Raw genomic sequence first — 20,073 nt, forward strand, 5'->3', positions numbered from 1 at the left:
TCCTTATATAGTGGAAAGAGTCCTAGATTTTGGTATAAAAATGAGTGAATGAATCATGAAGCTCTTACTATGTTCAAAGCACTCTGCTAAGCTTTGGGGCTGCAAATAGAAAAGTAAGGCAGACCCTGCTCTCAGAGAGCTCGAATTCTAATGGGAGAAAAACAACTTAAATTTGACCTCTGCCTCTATCATTTATTTCCTGTGAGACTGTGAGTGGGTCACTTACTTCCCTGGGCCTTGGTTTCCTCACATGAAAAATGATGGTGGTAGATTGTCCTAGAATCTCCAGAAGATCTCTGAGGTCCCTTCCGCTATAAATTTTAGGGTCTTAGTCACAGATAATTCTGAGATCAGTCACAACTTAAATGTTTACTTTGAGGTCAACCATTGGGAGTGGGGTAGGTGTCCAGTGGAGTGAGGCTAATTTGAGATTAAAGAAGAAATCTGCTTTATGCTTTTTTTACTTTTAAACATGAATTTATTTCATATCCTTACAGGTTAAAAAAAAAGATTTCAACTATTTTTTGTGCATTGACAAAATGGCCTTCTGGGTAAGTGTAAGGGAATTAGTGGAAGAGAGATTAGTGTCATCAATCATTAGCAACAAGTAAATGCAAGATTCTGGAGTAATCAAATTAAGTCTCAAACATCTACGTAGAGGTACACTGAAGATGAGACTCAGACTCTTAAAAATGTTGCCAACTGGGGAGTTCTGGGTTCTGATCCTGAGAGAAAAAGAAACTGGAAACTGAACATAGCTGAGCTGGCAGGCCTGTGTGAGAAGGTTACAGTGAAGGGCTTTGGTCAGTCAAAAGGCAACTTTAAGACAGTGGGCACTTGGTACCTGTGAGGGAAGGATATAAAATAGATGGAACAGACTCAAAGGTAAAATCATTTTATTTTCAAACATTTTCCCGGAGCTAGCCCTTGGAGAGTCCATTGACTTTCTTGAGGAGAAGTGGGGTGGGAGTATAGACTTTTAGAAGCTGTTGTTGAGGGGATTTGATGGTGGCAATGAGCACCAACCACTAAAAATCAGCCTTTGCATTATCTTTGTCACACAAGCAGTAGATTGCTAACCAACCCATCCCCCCCTAGAGTCTGGGAATATAAAATAGAACAATGTCACTGACTTTTAAAACAAGCATATCAGAATATGGATATCCAAGTGAGGGTTGTCCTTCAGAGTCACCTTGGGAGACATCCATCCATCCATCCATCTATCTGTCTGTCTGTCTATCTATCCATCCTCTCTCTTCTATCCTCTATCCATCTATCCATCTATCTTGCCATTGCTGAAAATAGCTCTGAAGCATTTCATTTTCTGTTGCTTTCTAAGCATCGAGTAAATCCTTGTGAATATTGTCAGTGACAGAAAATCTTCATCATTTAAAGGTGGATTTTTTTCAAATAACCAAAGTCATCCAGAGCCAAGTCTTTGTTCAATATTTTGCAGCTAAAAATGTGGTTAATAAAGGGGGATTCAGAGGTGCTCCGAGTGGTGGGAGTGTCATTGAATAAGCACATAACCTCCTAAGGTGACTTTGGACCATGCCCATTGGCATATATACGTTCTCTTCTAAAAGTCTTGCTACTTCATAGTCACATCCTGTAATACTATCTTGCTATCCTGTTAACAGAACAAAAAAGAAATATCTGACTCTTCTGTGTGTTGGCATCAAAGTACTTTGCTGTCTCCAAGAGTGAGGGACAGCTTAGCTACTGTAAAGCATTGTGCTGCATACCATTTACTAAATGGTGCCATTTCCCTTGAGATGGAGCTTACTCTGGGGAAGAGAAGACTGTTTTAATTTCCTATATTTTAATCCCTATGAGAAATAGCACATAATAACAGGTAGAAGGCTATTCTGGATTCAAGAACACCTGGGTTCAAGTATTTCCTATGGCACATACTAGCTCTGTGACCATAAGCAAATTACTTGACTTCTCAGTGTCCCTAATCATCTCTCTAAGATTAGAAGTCATAGACCATATGCCGACTTGCTTCGATAGAGGGAGTTTCCACAACTGGAGTTTCCCACATAAATGAATTGACAGGTATAGACCTCCAAAAGATAATGCTCTCTCAACTGTACCATCAGGGAAATGCTACCATCTTCAGCCATGGCCTGAAATGTACGCTTTAAATAATTCACTGGAAGAACCTTTGACAAGTACATCCACTTTAGCCAGATGGTGAGTGCAGTCAGCCAATTTGTAGGCTTTAATCATTCACTGGTGCCCATGTCCCTGTTCCCTCACAGTGTCTTCTTGGTGATTATTTCTGTAACAATACAGAAGTGAAGAATAAGACTTGTAGCCAAGCATCATTTCTTTAATAATCACTTCTTGAGCTGTCAATGACTCCTTCTTTAGCCCATCACCCCAAAGAGAAGCTAATGGTAGTAGCAACTAAATTCTTATTGATAATTATTTAAATCAATGTATCTGGCTCCTAATTAGTAATGACCACTTTGGGCAGCAGAGCCTGCTACGCAGCTGCCAGATGAATCAGCTCTATTGGTCACTCCATTGGCAGCCCATGTGTCCAGCATGCATTTATAGAAGCTGATGGATTGCTGGGAAAGTGTCCCTCCTAGCTTCAGCAGCTCATCTTTTTAGAGCTGAGAAATTTTAGAAGCCAACAAAACATTGTGTCTTCTCCCTTTGATCATGTGTAGCTCCTGTGTGATAGGAAACAGTAGTGTATCTAGCTAACTGCACAAAGGGAAGGAGCATTGAACTCCCTTGTGATCTAGTCAATTGATTTCATCACTGTTTATTACTAAAATGTCCCTTGGTTCTTGGCTGAAACTGTGAAAACAAGGTGCTTGGCTTACGAAGCTCATATCCTATAGAGACATAGCAGGTAAACCTATGTAGACACATATGCAATGAATGGTTTATTAGGATCACAGATTTAAATCTAGATGTTCCTCCCTTTTTTGCAAAGTGGGGGACTATGGGTATGGAACATTGCTTATAATGGGAGAGTGTTTTGGGATGTTGGTTAGTTTTGCTGACCTGAGTTTTTTCCCTTTTTTTATTCTATATTACAGATTATATATATAATTTTTTTAAAGCAATCGGGGTTAAGTAACTTGCTCAAGGTTACACAGCCAGGTGTTTCTGGATGGGTGCTAAGTGTCTGAGCCCGGATTCGATCCCAGGTCATCCTGACTCTGGGGCCGGTGCTCTTACTTGCCGTGCTACCTGGCCGCCCCTACAGATGATATTTTACTAGATGGGAGAGGAGAAAGAGATATATTTCTCAATGCCAATGATATAAAAACAAAAGATATCAATAAAAATAATACTTTAAAAAAAGACTTAAAGTTACAAAGGACGTCAAGTCATCTAGTCCAACCCATAGATACCCCAAAGAACTCTCTACTCTAATATACCCAACGAGAGTTTGTTCAGTCTCTGTTTGAATAAGGGGATATACCTCCTCCTGAGGCAGCCTATTCTGCTTTTGGAAAACTCTTAATTGTTAGGAAATTGTTTTTGTTTTTTTCTGATAGCGAGTGTAAATATGCTCCTTTGTCTCTTCCTCCTGTTATTTTTTATTCTTCCTCTGGGGTCAAATAGAACAAGTCTATTCCTCTTTCAGATATTTGAGGACACCTGTGATGAACACCCTGAGTCTTCTTTTCTCTGGGCTAAATATCCCCAGTTCCTTCAATGTTTGTCAAGTGACAGTGAACATCCTGGTTGCTCTCCTCTAAATATTCTGTAGCTAATCAGTATCTTTCTTAAGTTATGGTATGCATAACTAAACACAAAAAAACACTTCAATTGTCAATAATAACAACAACATAATAATAATAATAACTTACTGTTTATATACATAGGTTATCTTAGTTGAGCCTCATAGCATCCCTGTAAAGTAGGTGCATTATTATCCCCATTTTACTGATGAAGGAAACTAAGGGAGATTGAAATTAAGTGACTTGCCCAGGGTCACACAGTAAGTGTCTGAGGTTAGATTTGAACTCAGGTCTTCCTGCCTCCAAGACTAACACTCTATCTTCTATATTCAAGTACAGCAGAACTAACCCTTCCATATTCCTGGAAACTGTACCTTTCATAATGAAGCCAAAGATTATGAAGGAAGTTTTTGGGGGGATTGCTATATCACACTCTTGAATCCTATGAACCTTATTTCACAGTTCATGGGTGATAGGATCATAGTTCTAGAACCAAAAGAACCTAAGAGACTAGGTCCCTCCCTTCATCTAGTCCAATCCTTCATTTTACAAGGGAGGAAACTGGGCAGAAGAGGTATGTTCTTTGCCCACTGTCATACAGTGGGAGAAACAAAGCCAGGATTCCTACCTAAGTCTAGTTAGGAATAATTTGTCTCCTTTTGAGGAGTGGGGAGTAAGTTACAGGTTTATTTATTTTTAAATAGATCAGCATACTCTAAAAGGATCCAAGTTAAAAATCCAGGGAACTATTTCTCAGATCACTTCCCTCTTCTGTTCCATATGAGACTAGGGAAGAGGGATTATACTGCCCATTTTTTGGACAGATGATAGTGAAACTGAATTTACAAAGTCAGTTCTCCCTCCTGTTTGTTGATCCATGTGCCTGCCCTCTTTTGATCACTCATAAAGTTCCTCGAGGGACCCTAAGTTTCCCCCTGATCTCCTGTAGTCTTGGCTGTTTTGGCTTCTCTCAATTTTCAGAAAAGCTATGTATTATTCAGCATCCTGGGAGATAGCTGCTCACCCAGAATGAATAACCATTTATGCTGGGACTGTAGGAAAGAATGCTGATTACCTCTATGTAATGGGGACTCTTGTAGCTGTAGCCTCCTTCACAATCTCTGCTCTCAGAAAGGATTGCCAATTCTGGTCATCTTTGAGCAGTGCCATTCCAAAGGAATCTTGCCTTCAGTCCAACCTCTATGTAATTGCACAGGACTTGACTATTTCCTAATTTGTAATTTACTGGGTCTGGCCTTTCCTTGATGTACAGCCAAAGTGCCTAGTCCAGCAAACAATGAGTAGCATTTCAGAGAGCATCTCCTTTGCTTTCTCTGAATCTGCATTTTCCCACTGGCTAGGTAAAGGTGACCTTATTAAGCATCTACTTAATCCAGGAGTTGTTGCAAAGACTAACCTACAAATTATTGTCAATTCTGGATGTCAAAGCTGTCATAAAACAAAAAACATAAGGGAAAGCATTGTCAAAATCCAGAGTTCTCTATAGAACTCCTTTTTGTTTTGTTATAGGTTCTTCCTCTATAGTTCAATCTCGAGCAAGTGAATGTAACTTTGCTGTGTTTGTCTGTATGTGTACATATATGTGTGTATGTGTATATGCACATATGCATATATACATAGATGTGTGTATATATTATATACATATATGTATACACATGTGTGTATGTATATATCTAGATACATGTATGTGTGTGTGTATATATATGTATATAGCTTTGACCAAAGAAAAGGGAGGACATTGTTTTTCATGTGAACATGCCCTATTAGAGGGATACACATGGAGGGGTAAAGAAGGAAGGGACCATCTGTTCAGCCAACCAACTCATCTGAAAGACAGCATGTGTAATGGGGAAAAAAAGACTGAATTTCAAGGCAAATGACAATTCAAAATCCTGCCTTTTCTTTAAATGGGGTGGTGACATGTACTAACAAAACAGTAATAGTAATAAAAATAATAGCTAACATTTTAATTGCATTTAAGGTTCACAAAGCATTTTATGTAGATTATTTTGTTTGTTTTTCTCAACCCTGTTAAGTAGGAGCTGTTCTTATTTTATCAAAAAGGAAAGTGAGACTGAGAGAGGTAAAGCAATTTACTCAGGATTATAGAGCTGGTAAGTGTGTGAGGCAACATTCAAATGACCCCAAATCACTTCCCAGGTGTTAGTGCCTACCTTTGTGTTCTGGGACAAGTCATCTCGCCTCTGTGGACTTGACATGTCTCGCCTGCAAAGTTGGACTGCTTGTCTCTGAAGTAACTTCTAGCCCTGTGGTCTTCTGACCCTGTGGTTCCAGTCAGCCCTGTGATCTGGGAAATAGCCTGTGTCAACGTTAGATCACCTATACATGACACACTTGCCATTCAAGTTTTCTAAGAATGTTACTACATGCATTATCTCTATGGTGGGCATACCTTTTGTGTTTGCCATTTCTGTTGTTTGTTGTTCAGTTGTTTTACAGTTGTGTCTGACTCTTCATGAGCTCTTTTGGGGTTTTCTTGGCAGAGATACTGGAGTGGTTTTCATTTCCTTCTCCAGTTCATTTTATAGAAGAGGAAACTGAGTCAAATAGCATAAAGTGACTTGCCCAGGGTGACACAGCTAGGAAGTATCCAAGGCTGGATTTGAACTCGGGTCTTCCTAATTCCAGGCTAGCTGCCCCAGTCCTAGCCAGAGGAACTCTCAATTCAACAAATATATATTTAACTTCTCTGGGACTCAGTTTCCTCATCCATAAAATGAGAGGATTGACTTCTGAAGTCTCTTTTAGCTTTGAATCTATGATCCTCTGATCCAAAGGGATGACTGTGTGCAAAGCATTGTGCTAAAAAGAGCTGACCAATAGTAATAGACTATGAAGACTACAAAGTACTTAATCATGTGTCCTTTATGTCTTAACAGTGAGGCTATGGGCTTGGTATCAGTAGCCCTCGTCTTCAGTACCACCTAGGGCTCTGGTAGGAGGCACTGATCCATCTACATTCTCTTGACAGACTCTGTAGTGACCCCAGGTGCACACTTAGGAGCTGCCAGCAGGGATGGAGGGATAAAGTCACAAAACATAATTTCCTCTTTATCAAGAGTGAATTTGCTCGGGGGGGGGGGGGGGGGGAAGTGTGTTCAAGCTCCAGCTCTAACCACTTCATCTTCCTGACCTTGCAGTTTCCATTGTGAATGAATAGATCAATTCTCTTTGTGGTCTCCAGGTGCTGAAAGAGTCATTCTTCTTGAGACTTTAGCAAAGAGACTGAGATGGATGCCTCCAAATTCCCATGGTACTTTATGGTGTTTCTTTTCTTGAAATCCTAGGATCATAGAAATTGAAGATACCTTCAGTTCAGCCATTTTCAGTCATGTCCAACTCTTTGTGACCCCATGTGGGATTTTCTTTGCAAAGATACTGGAGTGGTTTACCATTTACTTCTCCAGTGTGTCCCCATTTTACAGATGAGGAACTGAGGCAAAGAGGATTAAGTGACTTGCCCAGGGTCACATAGCTAGTGTCTGAGGCCAGATTTGAATTCAAAAAGATGAATCTTCTGGTCAGGTGCTCTATCCTCTGTACTACCTAGCTAAGTTACCCTGAACGTGCTTTAGAGATTGACTAGTCCAAAGGTGTCAGACTCTTGAAGGGCAAACTGCAAACTTCATAGTGTCCATATTAAAGTAAAATTGGGAAATTTTTAACAAAATAAAAATACAAAACAATGTATTTTATTTATGGTTTTCTAAGTCACCTAGGTGGTACAATGTATAGAACCTTGGACCTGAAGTCAGGAAGTCCTAAGTTCAAATCCAGACACTTACTAGCTGTGTAACTCTGGCTAAGTTATTTAAGCCCTGTTTGCCTCACTTCCTCATCTGTAAAATGGGGGCATACTGGAGAAGGAACAGCAAATCACTTCAGTATCTTAGCCAAGGAACCCCCAAATGGGGTCATGAAGTTGGACACAAGTGAATGACTAAACAAGTCAGTGCATAACCCCTGTTTCTATTTAAGTTTGCCACCTCTGATCTAGTCCACCCCCATCATTTTACCAATGAAACAGAGACCCAGACAGGTGACCAATGTCACACAACTTGTAAGCCAGAATTTCAGAGCCAAAATTCGAACCCAGATACTGATTCCTCTTTCTACCACATCTTGAGGTGAATATTTGCAATGATAAATAACACACTCTTGGTATTGAGTCCTGCTAACAGAGAGAAAAATCTAGGAGGCATTCTGAAATCACTCTATATACCAGCTGGAGCAGGTGTGATTCACTCATCCTTTGTGGGATAAGCTCTCTCTTTCTGGGAATAATGAGTGTTTTCCTTCTTTTGATCTAAGCACCTGACTTCAACCAGATTTGTGAGAAGCTATTTGGCTTTGGGCATTATATGGAATACATCCATCAGGATCTTAATGCTTGACTAAACTTTTTGTCACAGAATAAGGGGTGGAGAGAGGAGGAGAGAAGCTCATGCTAATAATAGCTTCATGGATGGCACTCAATTCTGTTCTTGTTTTGTGTCTTGACACTGAATCCTGGAGAGAACCTCAATTACTGGTCCTTGATTTGGCTGTGTGTTGGTCTGCTAATGATTTCCTTGATGACTTTCTAATGAAGACTTTTAAAAAATAGATTTGTACAGGTGACAAATAGAATAGCTTCAGTTTTAGGTCTTGCATTCCATCCCCTCCCCCATCCATCAGCTCTGCTTTCCACAAAGGTGCATGCCCATGTATGCAAATGTGGGGAATTTCAGGTCTTCTCCTGATAGAATGTTAATTCCTTGAGGACAGACTTCCACTTCTCTCCTTTTGTCCACAGTGCCTAGCACATGGTGGGAGAAGTCTTAAAAATACTTACCAATTGATTAATCCAGTTTGAAGATTTGTGTCTTCTCTCCTAGGAACCTAAGGGGGTTACAGAAGTCTGCAGCTGTATCTTGCTTTTTCCCCTCCATTGACCCAATTTAATTTAATTTGATTAATCTGTAAAACATCTTTGCTTCACAGTTAATGAGAGGAAGGGGATCAAGGAAGCAGATAGTGATGTATGTTTGTGAAACGCTCAGAGACAAAGAAAGAACTGCTTATGGAAGAAATGACATGATTTTATTATAGCTTTAGACTGACCACCAAATAAAGCATTCTAGAGATTAGACTAAAATTCAGAGCTGACACCATGCAGTGAGTGTTTCCCCTTTCTCTGTACAGATCGTTTCACAGAGGAAGCTGTCCAAATCCTTGCTGAAGCATGGAAACACTGCAGGAAAATCTTCCATAACGGTAAGTTTCCATCTGGATGAGGTCAATATCCCTAAGGAGGTGGTCAGAATAACTCAGAGGCAAGAGAATGGAGGATACATTTGTACTTGCCTATGGTTTGCTATGGATCACCCACAAATACCCTTTGTTTCTACTTCTGCCAACAAGACTTAGGTGCCACCACAGCATAGGAAGGGGTAGAGAAAGAACAAAAAAGGCAGATCAGTCAGTCATAAGTTCTAATTGTTGATAGCTCTGATAAAATATTTATTGAGAGAGGATATCAAACTCCTAAGTAAACTGATGATTTGGAGTCAGCTGTCAATTTCAAAGATCCAGATTGCTATGGTCTTGGTCTACTAAGGATAATTGTCTTGGATGTGCCAAACCTGCAGAGGCTTTTAGTCCAAGCTTTGGTCTATACTATGTAAGGGTTAGGTCTCAGCCTTCAATGTTCTGCTTTAATCTGAAAGTCTGGCATAATTTTGAAATATAATTTTAACAAAAAGTTTCATAGAGAACCAGCTTTTTAAACATGTTGGAAAATTGTTCCAATGACTTTACAGACAAGAAAAAAAAAGTGGGGGAAAAGACTTAGAATGATGTAAATTTTCAGAAACCTACTCCTGAGCAGCTTTGAGCTCCCACTTTGAACTTGAAAGTGATTGATCCACAATGATGAAAATACTCGAAGTTTTTTTTGTTGTTGTTGTTTAAATGGAAATTCAGAACTACTCCCATTGGGTTGAGGGGAAAGAATCTGTCTCACAAGAAACGCATGTCATACTTGCTTCAGCATTTAAAAGGAAAGAGTTATAGATGGTAGACTAAACCCATTTCCTGCTCTTGCTAACAATCAAGTCACCTTACAAAATCTTTGCTGCCTGTAAAGATGTTGTGAACCCTAATGGCTTACTTTATTAAGCTAACCCTCTAAAAACTGTTGGGTAGGGATCCAGATTGCGATTTAACATCTTTTTCCCCCCTACATTGTTTGAAAACTCAACCTGGTATGCTTCCAAATCTTCCTCCTTTTTACAGTGACTGGCAGAAGCAAGGACGGTGGTGAAAAATATTTTACTGAGATAAATTTGACTGGTCCTGAATAGAAATTGCACCCCTAAAATAAGATCTCTTTGAAAATTATACATACGTGTGTATTGTTATTATTTTGTTACAGACCTGCGAATACATGGGTCTACATTAGCACTCTTGATGAGGATACATCCTCCATCAATGAAGATAAGCATTTGCTCTATAATTTGCAGTCAGAAAGAGTTACCTTGGATCACTGAGAGGTTGTCACTTGTATAAGGTTACGTAGCCAATATGTGTCAGAGGGAGAACTTGAATTTGTCTTTTCTGCAAGTCAGGGTGGCAGAGCCATTGTTCCTTGCTTCTTCTAATGATAGAAACATGCCCTTGTATGTTCCCGTGTCACAATTAGGATGCCAAGTCTAGCAGGTAACAGAGTTTCTCAAAACAATGGACTAGAAAGCAGAAAAATGGACTAGTTTATAACTCCATTCCATATATGAGTGTGTGTACATATGTACACACATACACACACATATATATATACATATACATCTATATGCATGCATATGTACTTATACATAGATACATACATACAATGACTTTGTAAATATAGCTATTCTCTATTCTCTGTTCCCTTGGTTCTTAAGTGTGAGAAACTCTCTGTAGTATAAACTCCCTTTACTCATTCAGGTAGATAACCATTCTATAGCTTCTAGTTTTAGAGAAGAGCTGGGACAGTAAGAGGTTAAGTGACTTACTCCAGGTTACATAGCCAGTTTATGTCAGGGACAAGCCTTGAATCTGCCTTCCTGACTAGAAGACCAGCCCTCTACCCACCACACCACACTGCCCTACATATGTGCCTCTGTGCATGTGCAAAAAGAGGAGGGGGAGTGTGTGTTTAAGGCCATGTATATACTAAAAAAAATTACACTGATTCCTGGCCACAAGGGCTTTATAAAAACTCCATTTGAGGAGAAAGTGTTGCCTAAATGTAGAACAGTTTGGTATATGGGGAATGTGATGAATATGGGGAGGCCCCTTGGTTTTCCCCTCTTTTCTCATGCTCACCTGTTTAGCTTTACTGTTAGCCACAGACTAACTTCTCAGTCTCCTGGTAGGCTGCCATGGGCAATTTGTATCAGATGGACCTGATTCAAAATGGAACAGATGAACTCAGAGAGAACTGATTGGATTGGACCTTACAACAAAACTAACTAGAAAATAGTTTCCATTTGTTCTGGTCTCCAAATACTTAATGAGATGAAGCATTACTTAGAAGTATGAACTAGGGATAGAGGAGAGGGAAGGAGATCCTCTCTGAGCCTGGCAGCTGGCTTCCAGAACACTACTTTGAATGGTGTTATCTGCTGGATTTGGGGTCTTGCCTAAGTGTGCTATGAGATCATACTGGGAGTGCTTCCCCTTAATTTATATGAAAAGATGTGTTAGGAATGTGCCATTTGTAGAATATGGGATGTGAAATGTGGAAGAGACCTCTGAAGCCCATTCTTCTATATTACAGATGAAAAAATTGAGACCCATGGAGTGATTGCCTAAGATCAAACAGGGTAAATATGGGCTGCCATGATTAGAAACTAGGCCGATCAAGGAGTGTCTGAGGAAGGATTCAAACCTGGGTCCTCTGGCTCCATTCAGTGGTCTTTCTACCACACAGCTCTGTCTCCCTATGCTGAGGCTTGGTAGAGCAGGGACAGTGTATTTTTGTGCCCTTCTTGAGGGCAGGAACCTTCTTTCTCCCTGCTTGCATTTTCATCCCCAGTGCTTGGCACATGCTCATTGACTCGATTTGACTCACCCTTAAAGTAAAAACCTTCTTCTTAATATCTCACCCAGTCTTTTCCTATGACAATTTGAGCCCTTTCTCTACTCTTCTGTCCCCCTTTTATAGAAAAAAAAACCTGGAAATGATCTTTTTCTTGAACAGACCTCCATATACTTTGGGTCTCTTTTTTTATGAGATAGCAGAGTAGTCACTTCCTATTTCCCACCAGCGGTGGTGATGAAGAGTCATTTTTGACCCAGTATGGCAAAGAACCATAGGCCTGGAGTCAGAGGAGACTTGGTCCTGATCCAATCTCTGACACTTGTTAGACCAATGACTTTGGGCAAGTTACTTGCTGTCTCTGGACCTCTGTCTCTTCATCCGTAAAATGGGTGCCACAGCTCCTGCCTCACAGAGTTGTGATCCTCAGCTGCAGTGATATGTTAAGTGCTTTGTAAACAGGAAAGCTGTCAGTCATGTTGTATACCTGTTGTTCTACCTCAGAGCTACAGGGCAGAGCTTATGTCTACTTTTTCCACCTAGGTGATTGCTGAGGAGCTGTCCGGTAATGATGACTATGTCGAATTGGCATTCAATGCACGGAAATTGGATGACAAGGTAAAGGATTTGATATCAACCTTATCAGAAGATGTGATAAAGCCAACCTAGTTTAATGAGATTCTTAGACACACACTTGCAGCACATGCACACAGAGCTATTTTTTTCCTTTCAACTGCTATTAATTAATCAGATCAAAAATTCCAGATCAATGATTGAAGGAGTCTTTCCCCAACTCGTGAAGCAATTAAAAGGAGGGCCAGGGATTGTAATGGAAGCCAAGACAATTTGATTAAACACAAATCCCATTCATTTCAAAATGCCAGAGACTAGAAGGTTCACATATGGCTTAGGTCCTCTTCCAATAGTGTTCCCCGCCCCCATGGAATTCTGGTTTGGTCTTTATCTTCCCAGCACCTAGGACAGTGCCTGGCTTATAATAGGCTCTTGATAAATATTTGTTGAAGGATTGACCCTTCTAAGTGTCTAACCAGAGGGATCACAAAGCTTGAGACTTCTTGACTGGGGGATATTTCAGTGGCCAAGAAATCTCAGCTGAGACACATCAGGAGATGAAACTCTGTAAGGAGAGGCAACCCACTTGACTTCAGACTCTATAAGCCATTTCTGGGACCAGATCAATATCATACCCCCAGAATGTTTCTTTCTCCTTGGGCTTCATATTCATATGATCACCTTTAAATTAATGAGTTTCTCCTAATTCTCTTTTGAGATGGCTTAGTGATATCAGTTAAGGTTCTCATAGACAGAGAACTATGGAGCTAGAAGGCATCTCAAAGGTCATGTAGTCCAGCTGTCTCATTTTCCTGAATTGAGACCCAAAGGTAAAGAGACTTGTCTGAGGTCACAAAGCTCGTTAATGAAAACACTGGGTTTAGAATTCAGATTTTCTGCCTTTCACTCTAGCATTCACCATGTTTCATCTCCTCAACCTCTTTACCCCTCCCAAGATTCCCCTTCTTTAGATGCAAAAAATGATGCACAGAAAAGGTGATCCCACTTGGAGTCTCAGTTCTGCTGTATGACCTTGCGTCAGTAACTTAAAATCTGTAAACCTCCTTTTCTTCTTCTGAAAATGAGGTTATTAATACATTAAGTCACATTGGTGCTATTTGGAAGGTACAATATAAATGCTATTTTTTCCCTTTTAAACATAAAGCTCCATGAGGTTGTAATACTTTCAGCACCTGGCACAAAAGATTAGGACAAAGTCCTAGTTAAAAGTTATAATGGATATTGAAGAATGGCTGAAAAAGTTGTGAATTCTATTGAATTCATATGAATATAGTATATTTTAGTGCCTTAAGAAAAATATGATTATGAGAAATTCAGGAACATATGAGAAGACTTGTATGCACTAAACAGTAAATAAGCAAAATTAGAAAACAATAGACAAAATCATTACAATAATATAATGTAAAGAACTCTAAAATGAAGTCAAATGCTATTTAATAATAACCACTGATCTTGGCACCAGAGGAATGATAGGAAAATGTACTTCTCTCCTTTCCTTGTAGAGATGGGGGGTCCCCTGTAGGTACAGAATGTAGCATGCAATAGCCAACCTGATTGGTGTGTAAGTTGCCTTTTATTAATTGGCTTCTTTTGTTATGAGGAATGCCTCATTGGATAGGATGGTGTGGATGGATATATCTAGAAGTGATTGTGATATAAAATAGCATCAATATTTTTTTTTACTAAAAATAATACATAATAAATGTTGAGAGACATGATTTGGAGAAGGAGCTCAAATTAATGGCATTACTATTAACTGCTTTCCACTTCAAGGGTTATAATTCCCTGTGGGCTATAGCTCAAAGTTTCTACTGCTACCTTAGAAGAATGAAGATATTTTCCAGAATGCTGGGAAATTTGGCATTCCATACTAGGGACTGTTTAATCTGTCGGTCAACAAGTTCTTATTAAGCATTTACTATATGCCAAGCACAATGCTAAGTACTAGAGATACAAAAACAAAAATGAAATGGTTCCTGCCCTCAAGGAGCTTACATTCCACTTGGGTAAATAATATATATGAAGATAATTCAGCAGAAATATATAAAGTCAATGGGAAGGAACACTAGCAGCTGGGAAGCAAGGGAAAGTTTTCATGTAGAAGTTGGCACTTGAGCAGAGTTTTAAAGGAAACTCAGGGTGTGTAGGCCATGCCTTCAGGGCATGGAGACAGACAGAAGATGTATGGAAATAGTCCAAGAACATGAGAAAGACCAGTTGGGCTAGAATGTAGAATGTGCGAAGTGTAGCAATGTGTAATAAGCCTGGCAAATCTTTGAGTGCCAAAGGAGTTTGTATTTAATCCTGAAGGTAATAGGGAATCATGGAAGCTTGTAGAGCAGGGATGTGACCTACTCAGACCTGTGTGTTTCAGGAACATCACTATGGAAGCTGTGTGGAAGATGGATCAGAGAGGGGAGGGACCCACAGTAGAGAGACCATTAGGAAGCTATTGCCCAGATTAAGGTCCAGGTGAGACTAGGGTGGTGGTCCTATAAGTAGTGAGAAGAGGGGATGTTGTGGAGGTAGAACTACCTAATTCAAGGCAGTGACTAAGTGGTGGGTGATAGAGCTCCAGACTTGGAGCCAGGAAGAACTGAGTTCAAATCAAATTTCAGATACTAGCTATATGACCTTAGGCAAGTCATTTAACTTCTGTTTGCCTCAATTTCCTCAACTGGAGAATGGTGATAATAATAGCACATCCCTCCCAGGGCTGTTGTGAGAATCCAGTGACCTGATATATATACATACATACATATATATAGCATAAAACCAATGATAGTAGGTAAATGTTAGTTACTATTATTATTTCTTGACAATAGCTACAACAGTCTTATGTTGCTGTGGAGGCATTGTTGACTACAATGTCAAGTTTCTATGATTCTCTGGCCTTCAATGATAATAATATCATTTAACATCTGTTCTTCAGTACATAGGGACAGCACCAGCCTGTAACACAGGGAGGACACAGGTTCATCCTCACTACGGTAGTAAGAGATGAGATTCCCCACAATGAACCTTAAGTCAATTCCATTAGTCACTTCTGCAGAGAAGTCCTCCCTGGAGACTAGAGGACTGGAATTGCCCTCTTGACCACATGATAAATTTTCTACCTTGTTCTTCAATAGAAAGTTTCTTTTGAAAAATGTGATGAAAATGGATTTACTGTACTTCAGGGCTTGGGGTGGGGGTGAAGGAAGAACTACATTGAGGCAAGGTTCTGATGGCTTTGATCATATCCATGCATCGCCACCATATTCAGCACAAATAATTTTAAAATCAAAATACTCTGAGAATGTCCCCATTTCTTGACCTCTCAGAATGAAGCAAGAGTGAAAGGGGAAGAGCAATTTAGAGCTAAGTGATTTCCTTCATTAGGTCAGTGCTGAGCCCTGGACCCTGACTCCTAACAATGTTTTGAGAATTTTGTAGGTTGGACCTTAAGCAAGTTACTAACCTCACTGGGTCTTAGTTTCCTCATCTGTGAAGTGAGAGTTAGATTAGATTATTTCTAAAAGGCTTTTCCAGAGCTCTATGAACAATTCATCTGTGAAACCCCAAAGACTACCATTTTCATTTTCCCTTAAGAAAATAGAAAAGGCTTCAACAATTTCCTTCACTGTAAATCAGTGTTCCTGAAGGGCATCTCCTCCTGCCAAGTAGACTTGAGTCTTGAGATGCAGCTCAATGGAAAACCTTGGCAGGAAGGGAGGGTGGGAGTGCAAAGTGCAAGTAGTCAATGCCTTTGAAAGTCTACACCCTTCAAGGATGTGAGGTCTTGGCAGGTCTAAAGAATGAATGCTATTCTTAGTAACATAAGGGACTCCACTTCAGTTTTGTCCAAGATCCAAAGATAATTCAATACCTTGGACAGAGCATTGTGTTTTTCAGAATAAGGCCAATAAAGATGCCCCATTCTTTGTCCCATTTTCTTGAAAATGATTCTTACAAATCAGAGTAGAGTCTGTTAGAAAACCTTCAAATCTAATCAGTTGCTCCAGAAATTGTTTGTAGCTGACAATGAAAATGTTTACTGGGAAATCCAGCACCGACAAAATCATCTCTCATCCCCTCCAGTAGCAAATCTCAGCTTCCTCAGGTGAACAAGACAGGGAGGAAAATGAGAAATTGTCAAAAAAAAAAAACCAAACAAACAGCTAAGTATAAGATTATAGTGATCTTGCTGGTCAAGTACAGGATGATAGTGATAAATATAGCAAATACCACCTCATCTGGTATTTCCTTCTTCCTTTTCCTTTGAGCATCATAAAGGAAAAGTCATTCCCTCAAGAGGTTGACTTTGTCCCTGCTGAGACAGCTGTGTGCATTTACTTAAGTTTCTCTTAAATCATCTTCATTCTCTTTACATGGGTTTTTCTTTCCAATAAAAACCCTTCAGACATCTTTCTTTCTGGAAGAAAAACAACCCTTTCACCAAACCAATGAAACTGGGCCTGGTAGCTTTATCATTTTTTTTTAATATTCAAAACCACACTGCACCCTTGCTTAGTTTTCACCAAAAGCAGAGATATCAAATCCCTTCCTTCAGGCCTCTGGGTATTCTGCATGCCTTTAGCTGATTAACCTCAGCCTTCTGTCTTGTTAAAACTCTTAAGTAATAGACATGTAAGTGGGACAAAAGATTCTGCCAAGAAATCTGAGTGCACCAGAATGATCATACCACACTCATCCACTCACTTGCTGCACCAGGAAATCTTCAAAGCACTTTCTTCCAAAGAAGTCATCTTTGAGAGATGCATAGTATAGACACCAGAGGGGCAGTGTGGGACAGTGGAAAGCACTGGGTTTGGAGTCAGAGAATCTGGTTTCAAAACCTTCTGTCATATGTATGACCTCAGGCAAGTAAGTCACTGAACTTCTCTGGGCCTTGGTATCTTCACCTATAAAATGAGCGGGTTGGACTAGATGCCTTTCAAGGCCCCTTCCAGCTCTACAACATCTTACTCAAAGCATTTGCTTGCTTATCTCATTCAAAGCTGTCCTGATTTTTCTGTCAAATTCTTCCCATTTCAATTCAAACCAGAGTCTCAACCCTGAGGGTGACAGGAGCATGAGTCTGTTAAGGACAAGTAGCCCCTCCTGGCCAAGTATAAGGCTTGTTCCATTCTCATTTCTCCATCCCCTACCCAACCCATATAGTGTGTGGGTATTGAACCTAGTAATAAAACACATGAGACCTTGGCCAAATTGCTTCAGTTCTCTGGGCTTCAGTCTCCCCATCTGTACAAGGAGAGAGTTGGTCTATAAGATCCTTCCAGCTCTAAAATCTCATCATGTAACTTTCTACTAGGAAGTGGCTTATACATTGGGAATAGCACCATGGTTATGTTGTGCATGGTGTACATAGCCATTCATTATGAGACTTGGACTCTGAGTCAGGAGGACTTGGGTTCCAATCCCACTCTATCATAGCCAAGCTGTATGACCCTAAGTGAGTGAATTCACATCTCTGAGTCTTCATTTCCTCATCTATGCAATGGGGCTAATATTACCTTCCATACCTATCTGGGAAGCTTTTTCTTCTGAGGCTCAAATGGATGTGGAGTGTTTCATACCCCTTTAATCACAATTGTACATAATTGTCTATTATAGTTAACGTTGTCTTCATTCAGAAATCATTTACTAAATGCCTCCTATGTTATCAACACAGTGCTAGCCACCAGGGGTGCAAAGACTAAAACAAAGCAGTCCCTGCCATCAAAGAGCTGAACTTCTAACTGGGAGAAGCAAGGTGATAATGAAAACAACAACAGAAGCTAGTATTTACAGAGCACCTAACTGTGTGCCAGATATCAGGACTTCTTTCCATTTTTTATTTACAATTTTTTTTCCTTTTAAATTTACTCATTTTCGGTTTTCAACATTCAGTTCCACAAGTTTTTGAGTTCCAAATTTTCTCCCCCTCCCTCTTCTCCTTCCCCTCCAAGACAGCATGTAATCTGATACAGGTTCTATATATACCTTCACATTAAACATATTTTCACAATAGTCAAGTTGTAAAGAAGAATTATAACCAATGGAACGAACCATGAGAGAGAAAAAACAAAATAAAGCAAGACAAAAAGAGATAGAACAATCTGCATTCAGACTCCATAATTCTTTCTCTGGATTTGGATAGCCTTTTCCATCATAAGTTTTTGGAGTTATCTTAGAACCTTTCATTGCTGAGAAAAGCCAAGTCTATCAATAAAATTTTTTCAAGTTTATTTTTAATTTTCAACATTCACTTCCATAATTTTTCAATTTCCTCTCCATCCCTCTCATCCTCCCTCCCTAAAACAGCATGCAATCTGATACAGGCTCTACACATACATTCCCATTAAATATCCTTTCACATTAGTCATGTTGTATAGAAGAATTATAATGAATGGGAGAAACCATGAGAAAGGAAAAAAAAAAAAGAAAATAGTCTGCTTCATTCTGCATTCAGACTCCATAGTTCTTTCTCTGGATGTGGATGGCATTTTCTATCACGAGTCCTTTGGAATTGTTTTAGGTCCTTGCATTGCTGAGAAGGGCTAAGTCCATCAAAATCAGTCATCACACACTGTGGCTGTTGCTATGTACAATGTTCTCCTGGTTCTGCTCACTTGACTCAGCTTCAGTTCATATAGTCTTTCCAGTTTTTTCTGAAGTCTGCCTGTTCATCATATCTTGTAGTACAATAGTATTCCATTACATTCATATACCACAACTTGTTCAACCATTTCCCAGTTGATATTGGCGTTTTTTTACAAATATTCTCTCATTTGGTCTGCACTACAACCCTGGTCACAGGTGCTATTATTATTATAATCCCCATTTTACAGTTGAGGAAATGAAGGCAAGCAGAAATTAATACCCAGATAACCGAATGCAAAGTAAATTCAAATGGCATTAGCAGAGGCTGTATCTATTTGCCTCATGATCCTGAATAGATTCATTCATTTGACAGATCTCTGTAGAGCCTTTTACACTGTATAAAGCATTGCTTCAGATGATCTCACCCAAGCAGGATTGCTGGTTAGTGCCCTGAAATGACTTTCTCGGGGCCATTGTGTGTCTTCACATCAACATGTAGTGATGAGCTGTTTGCTCTATGGCTTGGAATAACTCTGTGCCCTTTTGGACTCACTTAAGTGTTTCTAATTTAATATTTCACTGACTCGAGTCACCAATTAAGAATGTTCAAGCCTTTATTGCTGGGTTCTTCCATTCAGAGGTGTTCAATCTCTTTCTCTCTTAGGCCAGATGTCAGTGACTTCCCCATTGATCAGAGAACATAGTGCTGCTATGTCAATTTCTAACTGCTTTTTGTCCAGCCTCTTAATGGATGTTCCCCTTCTAAGCTGCAGTGGATCTTTGGTTCTGTAATTATGACCTGATCTCACCTCCTTGGTCCTGTATAATTGATATCCATAGGGATATAGCAATCTAACCATTTAATCCAGACCCTTATCCCCAAGAAAAGGAAAGTTATAAGTCAATCTATACATCAATGAATTTATTAAGTGCCTACTATGTGCCGACTACGAGGCTAGATACTAGGGATTCCAAAAGAGGGATGAAGCTGTCTCTGCACCCAAAATACTTACATACAAGAGACAACATTGAGATATATATATATATATATATATATATATATATATATATATATATATATAT

General features: G+C 39.6%; 1 protein-coding gene across 2 annotated transcripts in view; it reads left to right on the forward strand.

Annotated features, from left to right (window-relative positions):
- Nucleotides 1-20,073, forward strand: part of CPNE4 (copine 4) — a 679,918-nt gene that overhangs the window by 521,563 nt on the left and 138,282 nt on the right. For both annotated transcript variants that reach the window (XM_069088381.1, XM_069088382.1), the window contains 2 exons: nt 8,937-9,008; nt 12,355-12,429. In XM_069088381.1, coding sequence (XP_068944482.1) covers nt 8,937-9,008; nt 12,355-12,429 — 147 coding nt within the window. The remainder of the gene's footprint in view (nt 1-8,936; nt 9,009-12,354; nt 12,430-20,073) is intronic.

Source organism: Petaurus breviceps, unplaced genomic scaffold (genome assembly GCF_028583685.1).
Source record: "Petaurus breviceps papuanus isolate PSGF00001 unplaced genomic scaffold, PetGlider_PUasm1.0 185, whole genome shotgun sequence".
Classification (NCBI taxonomy): Eukaryota; Metazoa; Chordata; class Mammalia; order Diprotodontia; family Petauridae; genus Petaurus; species Petaurus breviceps.